Raw genomic sequence first — 18,633 nt, forward strand, 5'->3', positions numbered from 1 at the left:
TTTTTATTATTTAAAAAATTAAATAAATAAAATATTTTTTAAAAAATATTTTTATTAATTAATATTTTTTATTTTTTACTTTTTTTCTATATAAAAAATTTATTTTTATGTTATAAAAAGAAAATCATTCAAAGACATGAATCACAAAGAACAAAGAATCAATATATTCTTGTGTTACTATAAAAGAGTAGATAATAACTCAAAAATAGTATAATATTAAGACTATAATAACTATTGTTAAATATAAAGCATTGGCAAGAGTGAAAAAGACCTCACTCTTGCCTCCATATATACTAACTAGGATCTATGGGGCAACATTCTACATGACCTTTGATATATGCTTATCTTGCAAAACACATGTCTAACTTGCAAGATAAGTTTCCTAAATGTGTGCCACATAGCTAACTTGTACCATAAGTCATCAACATGTGCAATACTTGGCTAACTTGTTGGCCAAGTTTTTAACCTACCAATCACCTATAATTATGTAAAAAGTTGAATTTGCATCTATAAAGATTCTAAAAAGTTTTTCCACAAGATTTTATCAATTTTATTTACTTCTATTTAATTCTATCTAATTCCTTTAATCTATGTAAATATGTATGTCCATGACACTTGTTAAATAAGCACTTACAAAATACATCCAAAGATATTTTAGATTTTTTGAATATGTAATTTTAGAAAAATATTCTATAGTACAAAAGGTTTTAAAAGTAAACAAAAAAGCATTGTTCATGATATAATTTTATTGTTTTGCAAGATTTTAATAATAAATCTACAAAAAATAAATCTATGTGAAATACATAAAACACCAAGAATACGAGAGTCCTGGGAGGACACCCACACAGAAGTTCGTCCGCCACGTCACACCCATCGGAAAGGGAGTCTCAAACCCAGCCAAGCCAGGGCCGGAAGGAGGGAGAGAGAGCGGGACCCATCCACGCTGGCCTAACTCGGAGTGAGCGGAGCGAAGGGACGCAAATCCAGTCACTTGTCGTGGCGGCCACGTTGGCAAGCCACGTCAACCGGGAGCTTGAGAAAACGCATGTGTGAAAGGGAAGACGAAAGAGGAGTGGTTGGGGAGGGTAGCACCCAAGCCCGTGGAAGACAATGGAGGGCGAAAAGGAGGGATCACCCAAACCCGTGGAAGGCAAGGCAAGGCGAAGAAGAGGGAGGTGAATGCAAGAGTGAGAGAGAGTGAGCCATGGCGGCTCTTCCCTTTCCTTTTACTTTCCTTCCTGAAACCTTATCCCGATGGGAGGGAGTTTGCTTTTTATTGCTTCCTGCTACTATTGCTCGCTCGCCGCAGAGGGCGACGCTCTTAGGCGCCACAAGTCTCTGCGCTACGTAAACGCAATTGGGTCCAAACCAAAACCAGGCTCTACCGACGCCTTATGGCTACTACTACTACTACCACGATCACAACTCTGCCTTGAAACTGTTACTCGCCATCGTGCCTCTATTGCCGAGGGAGGAATCATCAAAACCAAAACCTCTGAAAAGATATGGCAGTTCTGAGGTCAGGGCTCTTTCTCGCACCTCCAGCGTCGCTCTCCTCACACAGCGCCGGCGCCATTCGAGATGACTCTGGACGGACAAGTGTTTCCTACTGCGGAGGATGCTTGAGTGGCAACGCCGGAGATGTGAGTGAGAGGTTGAATCCTGGTGGGTTGATTATTGGGAATGGCGCTTGTAGTCGAGGTAGGCTCGTGGTTGTTGGTAGAGCCGGTGGGTCTCGTCCTGCTGCGGGGGCCAGACGGCCGCGCCCGCAACCGAACAGGCGTTCCGGAGCGAAGGAGCCTCAGGATGAGGGTGGACCGCTGCTTAATGGCGACATCAGGTGGGTTTTTGGTTGCCGTGCACGCTTGGTTGCTTGTGAGTGGCAGCTGTGTGCAAGTTTCTTTTGGTTTGGTGTGCAACGAGGGGGACATTTGCAGTCAATTCCGATCCTACTTCTCACAATTAGGATGGATTACAATGCAGAGTTCCCTCTGTTAGGCTCCTCGACGAAGAACAGAACATGGTACGTGAAATTGTCTAAATTTCCAGCCATTTGTTCTCGAAGGTTTTATCGAGATTGAGCTGCGAATAGTGTCGCTCGTAGATATCAATGGGGGTGTTAATTCGAAGGCGGATGAACCCTTACAGTTTTGGTCTTTGTTACGACTGTTTAGCATAGAAAAATACTCACATATATTCTTTGCTACAGGTTGGAGTGGTTCCAACAGCCGAAGCACAGCTACGGGCAAGAGATGCTGATTTAGATCTTGTAAGAGCTTTTCTCTTGTTGGGGTTTAAATCGTTCTTGGGTTAACCTTTAGGAAGTGAAGTGAACCTGGAGTTGGGCGGAAATATGAATGTCAATTGGATTTTTCGATGCATTTTGGAATGCACTTTTAGGGTCATGGTAAAACAGTTAATTGCTTTGGGGACTTGTTTTCTGAGTCCCTTTTTGGACGCTCTTAATTTAGCGTCTGCGTGGATTCATGACCTACCACAATTTTGTTTGCCCTAATACAGTAGTCTAGGTTTTGAGGTTTTGAGACCAGAGGAAGTTGAAGCTAAACGTTGTCTCACACTCTTGCAGGTAATGATAGCTCCAGATGCAGACCCCCCTGTGTGCAGAATAATGGATTACAGGTAAGTTTGCAAGATTATCAGACTGATGCAATCTCTTTGTTAAAATGGGTTGTCGAAACATTTTGTTGCGTGCTTACTAAAGAGATTGTTTTATCTTTATACAGTAAGTACAGGTATGAAGCTCAGAAGAAGAAAAGAGAAGCTCAGAAGAAGGCTATTGGTAATTTCTCCTTGCTGTCATTGTTAATTGCCAATGGGTCAATTTTTCTTGTGATTATCTTGGGGTTTCATGTATGCTCTTAAACGCCCACATTTAGTTTTTCAATTTACTTTTTCTTTCGAATATGGAGATTGTGCTATCCGGTCGCTTGATCTTTGAAGTGACAGGTGATGTCGTGATATAAAGTTTGGTCATGTTGAGTAGAGGGTTTCGATAGATCAGAATCTTTGTGCAGAAGCTACTTGCATGCTTTGATATTTGCTTTTGGAAGCATAAATCCCACGACTCTGGAACATAGCGATAGCGTTGTTAGAAAAGCATCTGTGGTCATCGAGGATTTTCCTTAATTTTATTAAGCTTGGGGTATACTCATTTTGTGTGCACAAGGAGATATTATACCATTGCATTCTCATGGTTATGTTTCTGTTATTGCTCTGTGGTCTACAGCAAGTCGGCAGGATCTTAAAGAGTTGAAAATGAGGTATTTGCTTATGATCTAGCAACCATCTAATTTCAATCTCTCAAATCATCAGTGAAGTTTTTGGGTTACCCGTTGTTTTATCTGATGTGCAAAGTTAGAGCATCATGATTATAGCTTTTTCGCCCTTCTCATATTGCAACTATCATGAATACTAGTTACTCGTATACTATATAATAAGCGTAACTTAGTACCTGTGCTGTCCAGATATAACATTGATACTCATGATTACCAAGTGCGTCTGCGATCTGCAATGAAATTCTTGAAGGATGGTGATAAAGTAAGCATCTGCCATGTGATACTATATAGGTTCTGCATTGTTTGGAAAGTTATATATGAGTAGGGTTACAAGAATGTCAAAAACTTACTGGTGAAATGTGGGTCTGAAACTGGTTTAATTGCTCTACAGGTGAAAGTGGTCTGTCAGTTCAAAGGACGAGAGATGGATTTCAAGGATTTGGCTTTTAAGTTATTTCAAAAGTTTATAGATGATATCGGAGAGGTACATGTAAAAGAGCCCTTCTCATGTGATGCGCACTTCCGCTGTTACTGTGTAATCCTTCATCTCCTGTACGCTGTAAGACATTAACACATATATACTGTTCAATAATTGACATATTGTGGGAACGATTTGGTATTGTACAGTTGGGAGTTGTTGAGAGCAAAATGGCAATCGAAGGAAGACAAATGATAATGTTGCTGGGACCAAATAAAACTGCTGTTGCCAAGCTACAGCCTGAGAAAAGTACTGAGAAATCCAAATCTAAAGAGCAAGATAATGGAAAGCCCAGTTCAGAAAGCACAACCACTGTAGAACTCGAGACGGCTCCTGTATCTGACGATACCTGAATTTGTTAAGACACAGTTAGGTACGAGACGCCAAGTCGTCTAGTAATGAAGCTGCTATCCAGTGTCTGATAACTGCACATACAGTTAGATTGGTTTTTACTCATTTTTGCAGTTTTAATGTGATTGGTAATTTGTAACATCCGTTTGACCTCGGCGGTTTATGACTGCCCAATGTATTCACACACGCTCAATTAGCATAAGAGATTCAGTACTTTCGTCATCTTATTGACCATTTACATTGCTTACTTTCGTCTCGTCCCAGACATTGCAATCAGTTTATCTTCAACAGAGGATCCACGGACATTAGCTAACACTTGTGGTACATGCTGCTTCTCAAACTAGTTTATGTATTACACCATTTGGTAAGCGGACATGTGCTATAAAACCTGGCTGATGATCTGCAGAGAAATTTGTAGCTGAGACATTTGTAGTCTAAGCTTTTGGTAGATTGCTATTTCTGTGGATCGTCGGATTGGAATCTGGACGTAATGTTCCGAAATACCACACATTATTTAACATTCTATTGCCAATTCTCTAATCCCTTACAGTACCCGAAAACAGAATGTCTGGACTCAGATGGGAACTAATGAATACTATGGACCTAGTTTTTAGATTGGGATCGTCGTTCCCTTCTGAGTTGTTAACATTGATGTGTGTATAGATATATGTACGTATATATATATATATATATATATATATATTCTGTCTCTCACAGTAGATGGAAATATCTCTCTGTATATATATTCTCTCTCTCTCATCTCACAGTAGATTGATTTATTTTTTTGTCTTAATTTTTTTTATTGCAGAGTAACAAATTGCTTTTCTTACAAAAAATCCAAAACACATAGTAACAACAAATACATAATAATTGTCTAATTTTCCATAAAGAGCATTAATAAACAAAATCGTTTTTATTCTATAGATTATCTATTCTTAAAGTTTACAAATCAAAATCAATAAGGATATTTAACAAAAACAAACTAGACTAGTAAATTGTTTAAAAGAATTAGAATAAATAAAATAAAGTTCATGGTATATTATATGTATTGTGACTTATTATAATATCAAAAAGTAACTTTAGAAAAATTAAATTTATTAAATTGAATACCTAATCAAAATTTTAAATTCACAAGACCAATAATAATTCCAAATGATTAAAAAAAAATAGTCATTTGACAAATATATATACACACACACACACACACACACACATATATATATATATATATATATATATAATATTAAAAATTTCAAATCATGATCACAAAATTAATTTATTTTATTTTATTTTACTTCAATATATTAAGGAGAATAATAAAGCGACCCAAATTTTTACTAATGCAACCCACTTCATCTTAAGCATTATTGCACCCCTGGAGCTCCCATCCCTATTCCCAGCTATTTCCTATTCCCAACAGTTGCTGGAAATGGGGGCAGGAGGATGGAAATGGAGGTGATGGTATGAAATAGGAAAACGGTTGAGAATGGGGCATATGGTTGATTTAATAAAAATTTGGGTTGCTTTGTCAATTCTCTATGTTAATGTAGAAACCAATTTTCTCAAAAAGTAAAAGTATCAAATTTGTCAAATTAAAAAAATAAAGAAAATCAAATCAAATTAAAATTAGAATACAAGGCACTTAGACTACTATCTAAAAATAATGAGTGTTATCTATACTCAAATTCATATATTTTGAGAATTGTAATGTTTTACAAATTTTGCATTATAGAGTTATATTAAGTCATGTTATTGTAATTAGATTGTGATTTTCTATTCATTATAAAAATATTATAAAGATTCTTAACTTTTTTCTTTAGTTAGGTTGTTAGTAAGACATATCCAAAAAAAATAAGAACAATAAATTGTTTTATGTCAAAAAAGTAGCAATATTAATAGGTACTATAAATTTTTATTTTGCACAATTTAGTATCATTTAAGTTATGAAAGATGTTTAATTTTTATTTTTTTATTTTTTTTATTGCTATTATCTAAAAATATCTACTTGTAATTTTTTTTAAAGTTGACTTTCAAAATTTATGTTGGTGTTTTCAATTTAAAATAAATACTAACATTCATCAAACAAATGATTAATGCATCATGATGTACAACAATAGTTTTAAATCAATAAGTTCCATTTCAGAGAAATAAATAAATAAATAAATAAACTCTTACCGAATTTAGAACAAGCTTGAACCTTAGTTAATATTCAAAATTTTAAAATGCTGGTTTGTTTTTTTATTGATCCGATTTCACAAGTATTTGAATCCATAAAAATTTCATCTCATCACTGCTAATCCATCTTCACCCTCAGAAATATGTACATAAAACTTCCTGTGTTAAATTTACTTGTAATAGTCTATGAATACATGAAAACTAGACCGTGGCTTGAATAAAATACGATATCATTATGCCTGAGGTAGCAGGCGACCCCTTTTTCTGGTTCGTGAGAATTAGTGAAACATGCCAATCTTTTTAAAATAATCAGGACAAGAGGTTACAGAAACATTTGCGTGCCATCAGAAAAACCAAAATTATGATGACCCAAAGATCTCTGGCCACTTGAGGAGGGCTTTCTCTGCAGCATCTTGTCTAGCGAGTCTCTGTGATTTCCCAATCCCAGTGGACAAGCGGAACCCTTTCACATACACTCTAATTCTGCAGGATTCATTTGGGGTGTTCTGATTGTCAACTCCGATCAACCTGCATGGAATTCACCACCTCAGAGCTAAGCACAAGTGACTAGACTTTCAGGACATAACATAATTTAGTGTAAAGTTTCAGGGTTATTCACAGGATTTTAGTGGAACTGCTGGAGGATAATACAGCTATCGTTTACTTGAAGGGCAGGTTGTGGGAAACACTCACTTGTAATCTGGCTTCTCCTGCAATACCATTGCACATCGATCGTGCAGAATGGTCACTGGGTTCCTCGTTGGCTTAGCGAGGAGTAGGAGGGGTAACAAACGAGTCTCGACAAACTGTAAGGTACTTTCCAGTCCCTACCAGATGAAAGCATAAGAATGAATCAATCTCACAGATATTGCATTAACCACATAGAAACAAGACAGGAAGATTAAGTTGCTCATGTCCCGTCCACAAGAGTGTTACCTTTTCTACGTAGAGACCTCCAATGTAAGCTTCCAGAGTGTCTGCACAAGCTTTCATCTGTGGTGATACGCACGCAGAACCAGTCTTTTGGTTATGATTCATACACGAAAATAAGACAGGTAGATTAAGCCATACCTTCATACGCAATAAACAAAACTAGATGTCAGTTTCAGCAAATTAACCTCACCTGATTTTCTAAGAGAGCAGTTGCTGAAGCTTTTTTAGATCGAGAGAGGAGAGGATCACACAACACAAGCTCACGCAGATCCAATAATGTGCACCAAGCGCGAGCCAAGTTGCTATTACACACCTGCAAAGCCCAATCCAGCCTACAAATGTCATCCAATCACATAGCCAGTTCTTCAACCAGCTGTCAGACGTACTTCAAATGCTCAACAATCCTCTTTGTTACCGTATTAACAGTTTAAAAAATAAGCGAAATCTCATTATTTTAGCATCTAGCAAACAATTGGTCATCACGAACCTATGCCTTCACGAGCTAGGGCCAACTACCGACGACATCTTAATGAAGGCAAGTGCTAAGATAGCTCTAGTTAGGTTTGACCAATACCAGCTGTGACCTTCGTTCCGTTATTGAGCCCTGCGTTACATGTCAATATGTCAAGCTCCTCTTCAGATAAAGGATTCTCATAAAACATTCTACGCAGACTACAGGCATAGAAAAAGGTCATCAAAAAAAAAAAAAAAAAAGAAAAAGAAAAAGAAAAAGAAAAACTATAGGTAGGAAAATGCAGCAAGCGACGCACAGTTGACAGCAAAGGGTATTGGCGAATAAGGTGGGTGGAAGCGACAAGATTCAAGACTGTGTCTCCTATTAAAGCTAGCTTTAATCGAGCCTGCAATGGAAAGAAACAGCAGCTCGGTTAGAATCAGAGAAAATCACAGGGTAACTCGAGAACCATATTAGACCTGGGAGCAGAAATTACGTGAAAGACTGAGACGATACTATTTGAATGACAGGCTCATGATAGAGTAACACAAATCACCCCAACGGTGCACACTTTTTACAAATATTTCACCGGTGTGTTGTTAAAATAAAATAAAAAGTCAAAATCAAGGCTCTATGTTTACTGTTCTCTGCCTTCGATTCAACAAAGGGGGAGGACAACATAACATGAGTAATTAATCAACCTCTGCGTGTGCGTCAGCAAAAGTCATCAAGTTGTCTTCCACGGTTCCTGATCTTTGCCATGACATGAGAGGCTTCCTCAACTTTTTCTCTTTCACAGATTGTGGCATTTTGGACAAATAGTAGCTCTTATGAACCTGAAACATACTAGAGAGAGAAATGGCTGACCATCAGGACCTCGTTGACACGAGCCAAAAAAATAGAAAGACGTCAAACCAACATTGAATGTAACTCACGAGTGACAACTCAAAGAGAGATGGTGTAGATGAGGACCAAAATTCGCAAGAGAAGCTCCCGGGAATGGATACTACAGCCAAGCTTCTCAGTTAGTATCTGCAAAAACAGCCATGACTGCGTTAACTTCTACACATTAATACTAACCTTCACTACACATTGCAATTGAAGCTAGAGCAATAGGAGAGAAACTTTACGAGCAAAGCGACAGGCCTAAAAACCTGAACAATTGGTAAGGGTGATAAAAATGGGCCAAAGATTTTTTTTTTCCCGTCATTTCTTGCATGCCCTACTGAGACGCAACCAATGCAAGAAGCGAGGAATCAAGAGGTGAACCGGACCTGAAGCTGTAGATTGAAGCTCTGGGGGAGGGGCAGCACTTCGCATATCAAATCTGGAATCCGCCAAGAACACTCTGGTATGCCTGGCATTTGGGGCCACACTGCCAAAGTCTCCATACCATTGCTCGTTTCCGTAAAACTATCCAGGCCAGTCTGTCTATGGGAAGGCGCAGCTTGGCTATTAAAGAAGAGCTCATTACTCAGAAAATCTCTGCCACCAGATACTGTTCTCGTTTCTTCTACAGCTACGCTACTCAATTCTGAACGCGATTCCGCGCCACGGAATTCATTGAACCCGACGTTGATGACCTCTTGTGTATTAAGTTCCAAAGAATTTATTTCGGTCTCGATATCCAAGTCCTGTTCCTCCTGGCAGTCCAGGGAGCCACCAACTTGGGTATATAAACCCCTAGGCACCAAAACATTACCATTTACCTCGATCGCGAACTCTTTGCGCTGCGCTGCGCCCAATTCAAGATCTGCCACAGTACAATTGCGGCGGAAGGCATTGATCAATACAAGTCGACTAAAACTGAACACCAATATTCTCTACCATTCAATTGCAACGCACGTAGTAGTACCAAGAAATTGAGTGACAGCACTCCCATGATCGTAATCCTAAGAAGTTTCCTCATATACCCATCTCGGAGAGCGAAACGTACCATTGGAAACGACCGCATTTTTGGAAACTCGACGCAAACCAGGGCAGAGCCCGCTTCGCCGCGCTCTACCATACTTACTCCCACCAAACACAACCGAATTGCAAGTTCCATAAACATTCTCGGCGATGAGAGACACAGCTCCCAGCGTTACCAATTCCCCTCGGCCCACAAAAAGAATGTTGCATTCTCTGACGGCATGGAGACTAGTGCAGTGAAGCCGAGCAAGCTTGTAAACTTCCCCAATCCCTCTCCCGTACCGCTGAATCATGATGCCACGGCCACCCAATTACCCTAAAACAACCCTGAATTCCAAAAACTGTGGCAAATGCGGAATCTTCATGTCACAGTGGTGAATCAATCAGGCATTGAAACAGCGGAGCCACGACACCATCCCACCACGTCTACAGATGCGCGCCGCCTAGAAAACTGGTGGAAAAAAAGGGATGACAACAACAACGACAACAACAACGAGTGGATCCTGATTGCAATGAATGCCCAGTTTGAGAATGCAAGTGGAGTAAATGCAAAAGCAAGCAAGGATTAAAGTGCAAGCCCCCCAAACAAGTGGAGCGAGAAAGAGAACGAGGTGATGGAAAAAGGAGGCTGCTTTGTATGAAGAAGAGTGTCTTGCATCACACATTTTTATTTGCATCACTTTTTTATCCACCAATCTAGTTAACCTTGTTTTGTCTTGTCTTGTATAAGTAGTTCATCCTTCACTTCACTCCTTCACTTCACTCAGCTTTCACTTCAATCTCATTGCTCCAAGTTTCAATCTCATTTCAATCTCATTGCTCCAAGTTTCAATCTCATTTCAATCTCATTGCTCCAAGTTCATCACTTCACACAGCTTCACTTCAATCTCATTGCTCCAAGTTCATCACTTCACACAGCTTCACTTCAATCTCATTGCTCCAAGTTCATCCTTTACTTCACTCAGCTTTCCTACATTGTTGCCATGTTTTGATTGAATACAATGAGGAGATTCAGACTTAAGGTTTTTGGATGATATTTCAAAATATCACTTGATGCTTCATCAAATCACCTACCTTGCAAAGTGGATGATTTTTAAATCCAAATATCAAAAGGACTAGTGAAATATCAAATATTGCTTTGCTTGCCTTAACTCTCTTCCATCTTTGATTCCATACCAAAGGATAATAAAGTTTGAATTAGGAATAATAAAGTTTGAATGGTGATATTTTAGGAGGTGATATTTTGAGTGATCCGTGATATTTGGTTTTCCAAAAACCTTAAGTCTAAATTCCCGCAATGTTGTGAAATTTTTGGATTAGTGTCTTTCTTTACAATGTTGTTGTAGATTTGTTCTTCTTTGCTCTCTATTCTAATCTATCTAAATTTTAGGATTTTTGAAGGAAAAGTGGAAAAGTAGGCATCTAGTAAGAATTTGTTTACATTTACAAGACATTTTTTGTCAAGTTATTGAAAGATTTATATTGAAAAACTATATCATTTTTTATTTTTTATTTTTTGAATTGTTTTTACTTATTTTTGATTTTGTGATTTTTTCCATATTTGTGATTCTTTACACTTTCTTCATCTCTTATTACACAATTTATAATATTAGATATATTTTTTTTTTCTTCTTGGTTTATATAGTTTTATCTTTTATATATATAGGCCTAAATGCTCATCTTGCATTTCCACATATTTTGAATCAATTCACTTCTAAATTATCATTTTATATATTTCTTCTATCTTTTATTATCCAACTAAACATTTGAAAATGTTATATTATTACTTCTATTTGTTTCTCTTTAACTTTGTCTTTTCTTTAGAAATAACTTTGTGATTCTTTATTTTTCAAATTATATAGGTTTACATAAGAAAACACCTTATTTTTTTGGATCTTATTGGCTTCATCAAATTTAGGTATAACTCACAATCATTCTTCTACATTTTGGTTGTTTTAATGGTAGAAATGTTTACATTTATCTACTTATGAGAAACACTTGTATAAAAATATAAAAATACTAATTATATATATATATATATATATATATATATAAAAAAATATAATTTCTTATTTTTATTTTTGATATTTTTTTAAAAATTGGTTGAAATTTAAAAATATAATTTGTTCAAATCTGTTACTTGAGCTTTAGAAGCTCTAAGCATTCACAAAATAGAACTTGGTGATAGTCATGATTTCCAATAATATGCATTGATCTATAAACAAGCTATTTTGTTATTAAGATTTGAAATTACATGGAATCAAGCCTAGTACTATTTTTTCTTGAGATTCTATTATTTGATAATATTATATTCTATTCTACTAATTCTTGATTATCACTAATGTACTATTTCAATGTTTTAATATTGACCCTCTCTAGCCATACTTGAGAGGTGCCTTTGCATTTTGTGGTGGCATTGTCAATGTTGCTCTTATCTTTCCTCTCATTGCTTTGACCTTATACCGTTTAATCACTGTGATAGATATTAGATTGCTTTAATGGATTACAAATTGCTTAGGTGGATAATACAATCTCTACAAGTCTAAAAATATGGCATATGGTTGATGGTTTATATTTACAAATATGTATGTTGCAAATGAATGATATATAATGGCATATATAAAGTAGACACATTATTATCATTCTAATTATTAGTTGTTTGTAAAATAACTTGATTGATAATCTTACATGTAGTATTTGTATTGTAAAGTTTTTTGCAATAATTATATATGTATTATATTTATAAACCAATTTAAATCCTAAAGTAGCTACAATAAGCACCATATTCTTATCTATCTATTGATTTCTTCTATTAATATTTACAAGTACTATTCTAAGACTAAAATTTCAAATTATATTTTAAATTATATTTTTAGTTATTTTATAATTTATTATATATCTTTTTAATTATAATAATAGAAATAAAAATATCTTTAATAAAAAATAATCTACATTATAAATAGTATTAAAGAACTATTGAAGAAAAAACACTATGAAGTCACAACACTTAGTATTAACAAAGTTTCATAGAAAGAGAGTATGGAATAAGATATCACTTATTTCCAACACCCATTACTTAAGGTGGTGGCTGCTACCTTAATTGACAACTTCCATTGTTTAATGAATACATCCATCCAACTTTCTACCAAGACTATTCATTGTTATCTTATCTATTATAAAAATATACTTTTAGCATATTTTATATATTCTTAAGATTCTTGGTCATTTCATCTATTTTATCTTTTGGCCTTCTAACATATCAAGAACCAATCATTTTATCAATAACAACTTATCTAAGGTAATATCTTCTACAAGATAACTTAATTTATTTTCACTTTTACTTACTTACTTTAATACTCTCATTTTGCTTTTAGTCAAAGGCTTTCAATCCTAATGCCATTGTCAACACATGATTTCTATCCTTTACTATTACTTTTATCAACAAATCACCAAACATGTCTTTTGTCATACAATATTTCATATCAATCACTCCCATTTCAATCTTCTCTTTTATAAAAAGATGTTGAATGTCAATGTATTTGGTCCTTGAGTAATGCTTTGGATTCTTTGCAAATGCAAGACATCCTTGCTTGTCTCACTCTATTTGAGTTTCTTTTATTTGTAGTATTCCAATGTACTCCAAAAGTTATCTTAGCCATATTTCCTCCATTGTACCATTGCTTACTATCATGTATTCCACCTTTATTGTTGACCTTGTAATTATTGGTTGTCTCTTGCAATTCTACAAAATAGCTCCCACTCTAATAAAGAATACAAATTCTATTCTTGATCTTCTATCATTTGCATCTCCAACCCAATCTGCATCACAATAACCATCCAAATTAATGTTATCACCTCCAATGCACAATTTGAAATGCAAAGTACCTTTTAAATACCTCATGATTCTTTTCATGGTTGTCCAATGGATTGGTCTAACCTTTCATATGTATTGGCTCACAATACTCACTACATATACAAGATCCACTCTTGTGCCAATCATTGTATATATAAGTAAATCCACTACTACATTATATGGAGCATCTTGTATTTCACCTTCAACTTTAGCAAATTCTTCATCCGTGAGCTTCATCATCTTCAAATTATCCTCCAAAGGTGTTTCAATAGGCTTACACTCTTCGATGTTGAATCGTTTCAACACTTCTTCAATGTACTTCTTTTGGCTCACTATAATGGTCTTTTTAATATGATTTCTCACAAATTCCACTTCTAAACAATAGTGAAGCTCTTTCAAATCACTCATTTCATACTTCTTTTCTAACTTTGCCTTCAATCAATCCATCATCTTCATAATATTGGTTAAGATGATCAAATCATCAATATAGAGGATGACAATCAATATGAACTCACTTAATTATATCATATACAAGGAATGACCAAATTTATTTGTTAAAAATCCTTCATTTCAAAAGAATGTGTCAATGCGTTGGTACCATGTCCTTGAAAATTACTTGAGCCCATACAAGGTTTTATTCAACTTACAAATAAGATGTTATTTGTCTTCTTCTACAAATCCTTGAGATTGCTCCATGTAAATGACTTCTTTTAGATTTTCATTCAAAAAAGCCATTTTCACATCTATTTGATGCATCTTTAACTCCATTGCTACCCCAATTGCAAAAATGGTTCTAATTGTAGTGGATTTGGCCACGAGAGCAAATGTCTAATTGAAATCACCACCAATAACTTGTGAGTAGCCTTTGGCAACCAATCTAGACTTATATCTCATAGTATTGTCCATTGTATCCTTTTTAATTCTAAATACTGACTTACAACCAATTAAAGATCGATTTGGTGGAAGTTGAGTCAATTTCCATGCTCCATTGTCCATGAATAATTTGTACTCTTCTTCAATGGCATTCTTCGACTTCATAGCATCCATAGACTTCATTGCATTACACAAACTTAAATGGATCAATAGAGAGTATAACTTTGGCATGTTCTTCACTTACTTGAAGAAAGATGTGATTCTTCTACTATACACTAAGTTGTTTTCTATCTCTCAAAAAATATCTCCTTTCACTTGATGAAGCTTCACCTTCTTTTATCCCAAGGTTTCTTATAAGCTTCTTTTCTATTAAATTTTACTTCTTCACATTCAAAGATTGATACTCTTCATCATCATCATCATCTTTAACATCTTCATTGTCTTCATTACTGATTTTAGCAATAGTAGGCTTACTATAGTCTACCTTCTTTGGCTCTTCATTTTAATTTGAATTTTTGCTATCATCAATGTCATCATGTTCATCTACTTCTTTACTGAAATTGAAGTTGTATCCACAAATATACCATTACTCCGACTTAGATACATCTTCAAGTGCTCATAAGCATTCCTATGCTCAAAAAACTCTACATTAAGATTCTTGATGATTTTTTTGATTTCTAAATATATTAGCCTATATGCCTTGATACCTTCACAATATCCAACAAACATACATTTTATACCTTTTGCATCAAGTTTGGACCTCATACAATTTGGTATCTTTGCATATGCAATACATTCAAAAATCCTCATGTATGAAACATAAGGTTTCTTGCCACATCAAGCTTTTTGTAGAATCATTGATATGAATGTATTTGTTGGACACCTATTCCTTGTATACACTGCATTTATCACTATTTCTCTCCAATACTCATGCCTAAGGTTTTGTACATGAAACATACTCCTTGCCATCTCTACTATAATATGATTTGGTCTTTCAGCAACTCCATTTTGTTGTGGACTGTAGGAAATAGAGGATTATCTTACAACACCTTGAATCTTCAAGAATTCATCAAAATATTTTGATATGTATTCACTTCCATTATCCATATACAACACTTTAAGCTTGTACTTACATTGTTTCTTTGCAAGAGCATTAAATTCCTTAAACCTTGAGAAAGATTCATTCTTAGCTTTAATGATATAAATCCACACTTTTCTTAAAAAATCATCAATAAATATGACAAAATACTTTGTTCTTCCAATTGATGTTGTCTTCATTGGTCCACAAATATCAAAATGTAAAATCTTCAATAATTTGGTAGCATGTGTTGCAACTCCTCTTAGAAAGAAAGTCTTTTATTGTTTGTCTTGTATGCATCCTTCACAAGCAAAAGTCATGGCATTATCACTGAATTGGCCAAGATTCAAGCCACTTACTATAGATTGGAACTCATTCATGCTTTTGACATTCAAATGACCAAGTCGTTGATGCCAAATTCTAAATTTATCTTGATCTTGTGAAAAATCAACAAATGCTATCACTTTTATTCTATTCACCTTCTTACAATTGATGAAGTAGAGGTTGTCCTCTCTAAGACCTTTGACAATATGTTGTCTATTCAATATCTTCACAAAACATCTATTCTTATCAAATTAAACCTTACAACCAAGTGATACAAGTTTGCTCACTGAAAGGAGGTTCTTCATCTTTGGCATATGTAAGACCTTGTTCAATGTGATTCTCTTGATTTGGTTCTTCACAATGATTTCCACAACAATGGATCCAATTTCAATGGCTTGTACCATGCCATTCTCTTTCAACTAAACTTTGATTGCTAGAATTTCTTTATAAGTGTCAAATAAATACTTGTATGGTGTCATATGCTTAGTAGGATCCGAATCTATAATCCACTAAGACATATCAGTCATAGACACTCTTTTACTTGCCATAAAAACATAATCATCTCCATCAAAGTTATCATGAATATTGTTTGCATTCTTCCCATCTTCTTTCTTAGCTTTATAGCAATTCTTAGGAAAGTAACTTGATTTTTTATAAATATAGTAATTTTTTATATTTCTTTTAAAATTATTATATTGGTAAGAATAGCTACCTTTGTCTTATCTTAAAATTAGAGCCAAATCATGACTTTGAAGCTCATTTTCTTTCCTTTTGGTCACTTCATGGACAAGCCTTGATGTGATATAATTCATGGTAAGCTCTTTCATGTTGTTAGACTCCAATACCACAATGAGATAGCTATAGGACCCGAAAAGGCTCATGATCAATGTCAATACAATGTCCTTATCATCAACTCGCCTATCAACAATTGCTAGTTGGTTTGCCAATGCTTTTATCTTGTTGATATGAGCCATGAGGTCATCTCCTTCTTCCACCTTTACCATTAAGAACTTCCTCCTCGTCTAGAAAATTTTGGCTAGGTTTTTATTCTTATAGTTGTTGCAAAGAGTCTTCCATACTTTTGTAGCTCTATTGCAAGTAATTACATGTGAAAAGTTGGCATCATCCAAATTTGATGCAATCATACCAAAAGTTTTTCTTTCACGGCATTTATATTCATTCTTCACATTGACATCAACATCATGACTTGAAGGTTCTTCACTTTCATCTACAATGTTCCAAAGGACCAATGAAATCAACAAAAAAATCCATTTTTTTCTTTCAATGGTAAAAGTTATTACCTTTAAACTTCTCAATTACTCTTAAACTTTTATCTTTACTTAAAGCCATATCTAAAAAAAAAGGTGTATAAAAAAATATCAAGAAAAATAAAAGAAAAAGTTCTCAAAATCAACAAAAAGGTATTACTAACTTAAAAACCCAAAATACCTTTTTTGTAAATAAACAAGTGATTTCACTCTTTAATCACTCTCAACTTCACTTATAAGACTTCTCACAAGTCTTATACTCTATCTTAACCTCTTGTATAAGCTTTGCCACTCCACAATCACTTCTCTTGTCTCATGAAATATGTCTTACATCACAAAATACTTCTTATCACTATAAGAGGATCTCAAGGAAAGTTTATCACATAAAACCACAATGTTAGATCACAAATGATATAAATCAACAAAGAAATACAATACTAATGTTCTAAAACATCATTCTAAGGTATCTAACAACCTCTAAGATTATCAATGCACTTAACAACAAGTAAGAGCAAAACTATATCAACAACTAGATACAACAATAGAATTAGATGATACCAAATCCTAACATCAGAAACAACAAAAAGATCTACTCTTCACAATAAGTAAGACTTCAAAGAACTTCAAAATTTACAACTAAAGGTAAGTGGGCCCATAACCTATTGAAGAACTATTGAAGAACTATTGAAGAACAAGCACTATGAAATCACAACACTTAACATCAGCAAGGTTGCATACAAAGAGAGTATGGAGTAAGATATCTCTCATTTCCAGCACTTGTTACTTAAAGGTGGTGGCTTTTGTCTTAATCGACAACTTCCATACTTTCATAAATACAACCATCCAACATTCTATCAAGACTATCTATTGTTATCTTATCTACTATAAGAATATTCTTTTAGTATATTCGATATATTCTTAAGATCCTTGGTCCTTTTATCTACTTTATTTCTTGGCCTTCTTATATACCAAGAGCTAATTTTTTTTACCAATAGCAACTTATCTTAGATAATATCTTCTACAAGGTAACTTATTCTACTTTAACTTTTATTTACTTACTTACTTTAACAAACACATCTAATATTGTTTTTTTCTTTTTTCTACAAATCAATATATATATAGTTCTTTAATGCAAATCTTTATATTTTAGGCCAATTACCACTTTTATAAAAGATGACATTGTACAGATTGTTGTTGGATTGCACACCATTGAGGTTTATAAATAAGAAAAATATCATTTGTACCCCTAAAATATGTTAAAGTATCAAGAATATCCATGTGTTCTTGATAATAGCAAATTTACCCCTCACTTCTTTGATAATATCAAATCTACCCTAGATCTCACATTTTTTTTTTTTTTTTTTTAAAGTCAAACCAGGTCCCACCTGCGGGCCGCGGATAAATCGGCGGATTCATTTCCGCATTTTCCCGCACAGTACGCCATCAATCTCACACAAAAATAATGATACTAGCCCATCAACATTCGGGGCACATCCATGGTTTGTCCACGAAGCAACTGGCATTGTTCACGCCCATAGACAAACTCTCGTCATTCAGCGTCATCCTTTCTCGTTTGAGATACTCTATGTAATTCGACTTGGGGCACATCGCGTATGAAGTGAAATTGTGCAGCAAATCA

The 18,633-nt window shown here is 34.8% G+C and overlaps 2 protein-coding genes across 2 annotated transcripts; one reads left to right on the plus strand and one right to left on the minus strand.

The window, feature by feature from the left end:
• The first annotated feature begins 1,388 nt into the window (after positions 1-1,388).
• On the plus strand, positions 1,389-4,347 carry LOC112293836 (uncharacterized). Its single transcript, XM_024543746.3, has 9 exons — positions 1,389-1,840; positions 1,984-2,023; positions 2,210-2,269; positions 2,588-2,640; positions 2,745-2,800; positions 3,248-3,281; positions 3,486-3,558; positions 3,688-3,780; positions 3,924-4,347. Exons 1-9 carry the CDS (start codon positions 1,506-1,508, stop codon positions 4,125-4,127), a joined length of 948 nt encoding a protein of 315 aa, XP_024399514.1. The 5' UTR covers positions 1,389-1,505; the 3' UTR covers positions 4,128-4,347.
• Positions 4,348-6,444: 2,097 nt separating this feature from the next.
• On the minus strand, positions 6,445-10,176 carry LOC112294862 (uncharacterized). Its single transcript, XM_024545802.3, has 10 exons — positions 9,624-10,176; positions 8,962-9,440; positions 8,660-8,719; positions 8,389-8,523; positions 8,004-8,093; positions 7,808-7,837; positions 7,424-7,546; positions 7,237-7,293; positions 6,994-7,127; positions 6,445-6,828 (listed from the first exon to the last, which is right to left on the minus strand). Exons 1-10 carry the CDS (start codon positions 9,889-9,891, stop codon positions 6,660-6,662), a joined length of 1,545 nt encoding a protein of 514 aa, XP_024401570.1. The 5' UTR covers positions 9,892-10,176; the 3' UTR covers positions 6,445-6,659.
• Between the last annotated feature and the right edge of the window lie 8,457 nt (positions 10,177-18,633).

The sequence above is a fragment of the Physcomitrium patens genome, chromosome 2 (genome assembly GCF_059467195.1).
Source record: "Physcomitrium patens ecotype Gransden chromosome 2, ASM5946719v1, whole genome shotgun sequence".
Classification (NCBI taxonomy): domain Eukaryota; kingdom Viridiplantae; phylum Streptophyta; class Bryopsida; order Funariales; family Funariaceae; genus Physcomitrium; species Physcomitrium patens.

Bases quoted from the DNA above. Each gene is read 5' to 3' on its own strand.
- LOC112293836 (XM_024543746.3), top strand. From the start codon at position 1,506: ATGGCAGTTCTGAGGTCAGGGCTCTTTCTCGCACCTCCAGCGTCGCTC. The intron at 2,024-2,209 runs GTACGTGAAATT...TCTTTGCTACAG, and splicing joins TCGACGAAGAACAGAACATG to GTTGGAGTGGTTCCAACAGC. The intron at 2,641-2,744 runs GTAAGTTTGCAA...ATCTTTATACAG, and splicing joins TGCAGAATAATGGATTACAG to TAAGTACAGGTATGAAGCTC.
- LOC112294862 (XM_024545802.3), bottom strand. From the start codon at position 9,891: ATGATTCAGCGGTACGGGAGAGGGATTGGGGAAGTTTACAAGCTTGCT. The intron at 8,720-8,961 runs GTCCGGTTCACC...CTGTTTTTGCAG, and splicing joins GCTTCAATCTACAGCTTCAG to ATACTAACTGAGAAGCTTGG. The intron at 7,128-7,236 runs GTAACACTCTTG...TTCATCTGGTAG, and splicing joins GAGGTCTCTACGTAGAAAAG to GGACTGGAAAGTACCTTACA.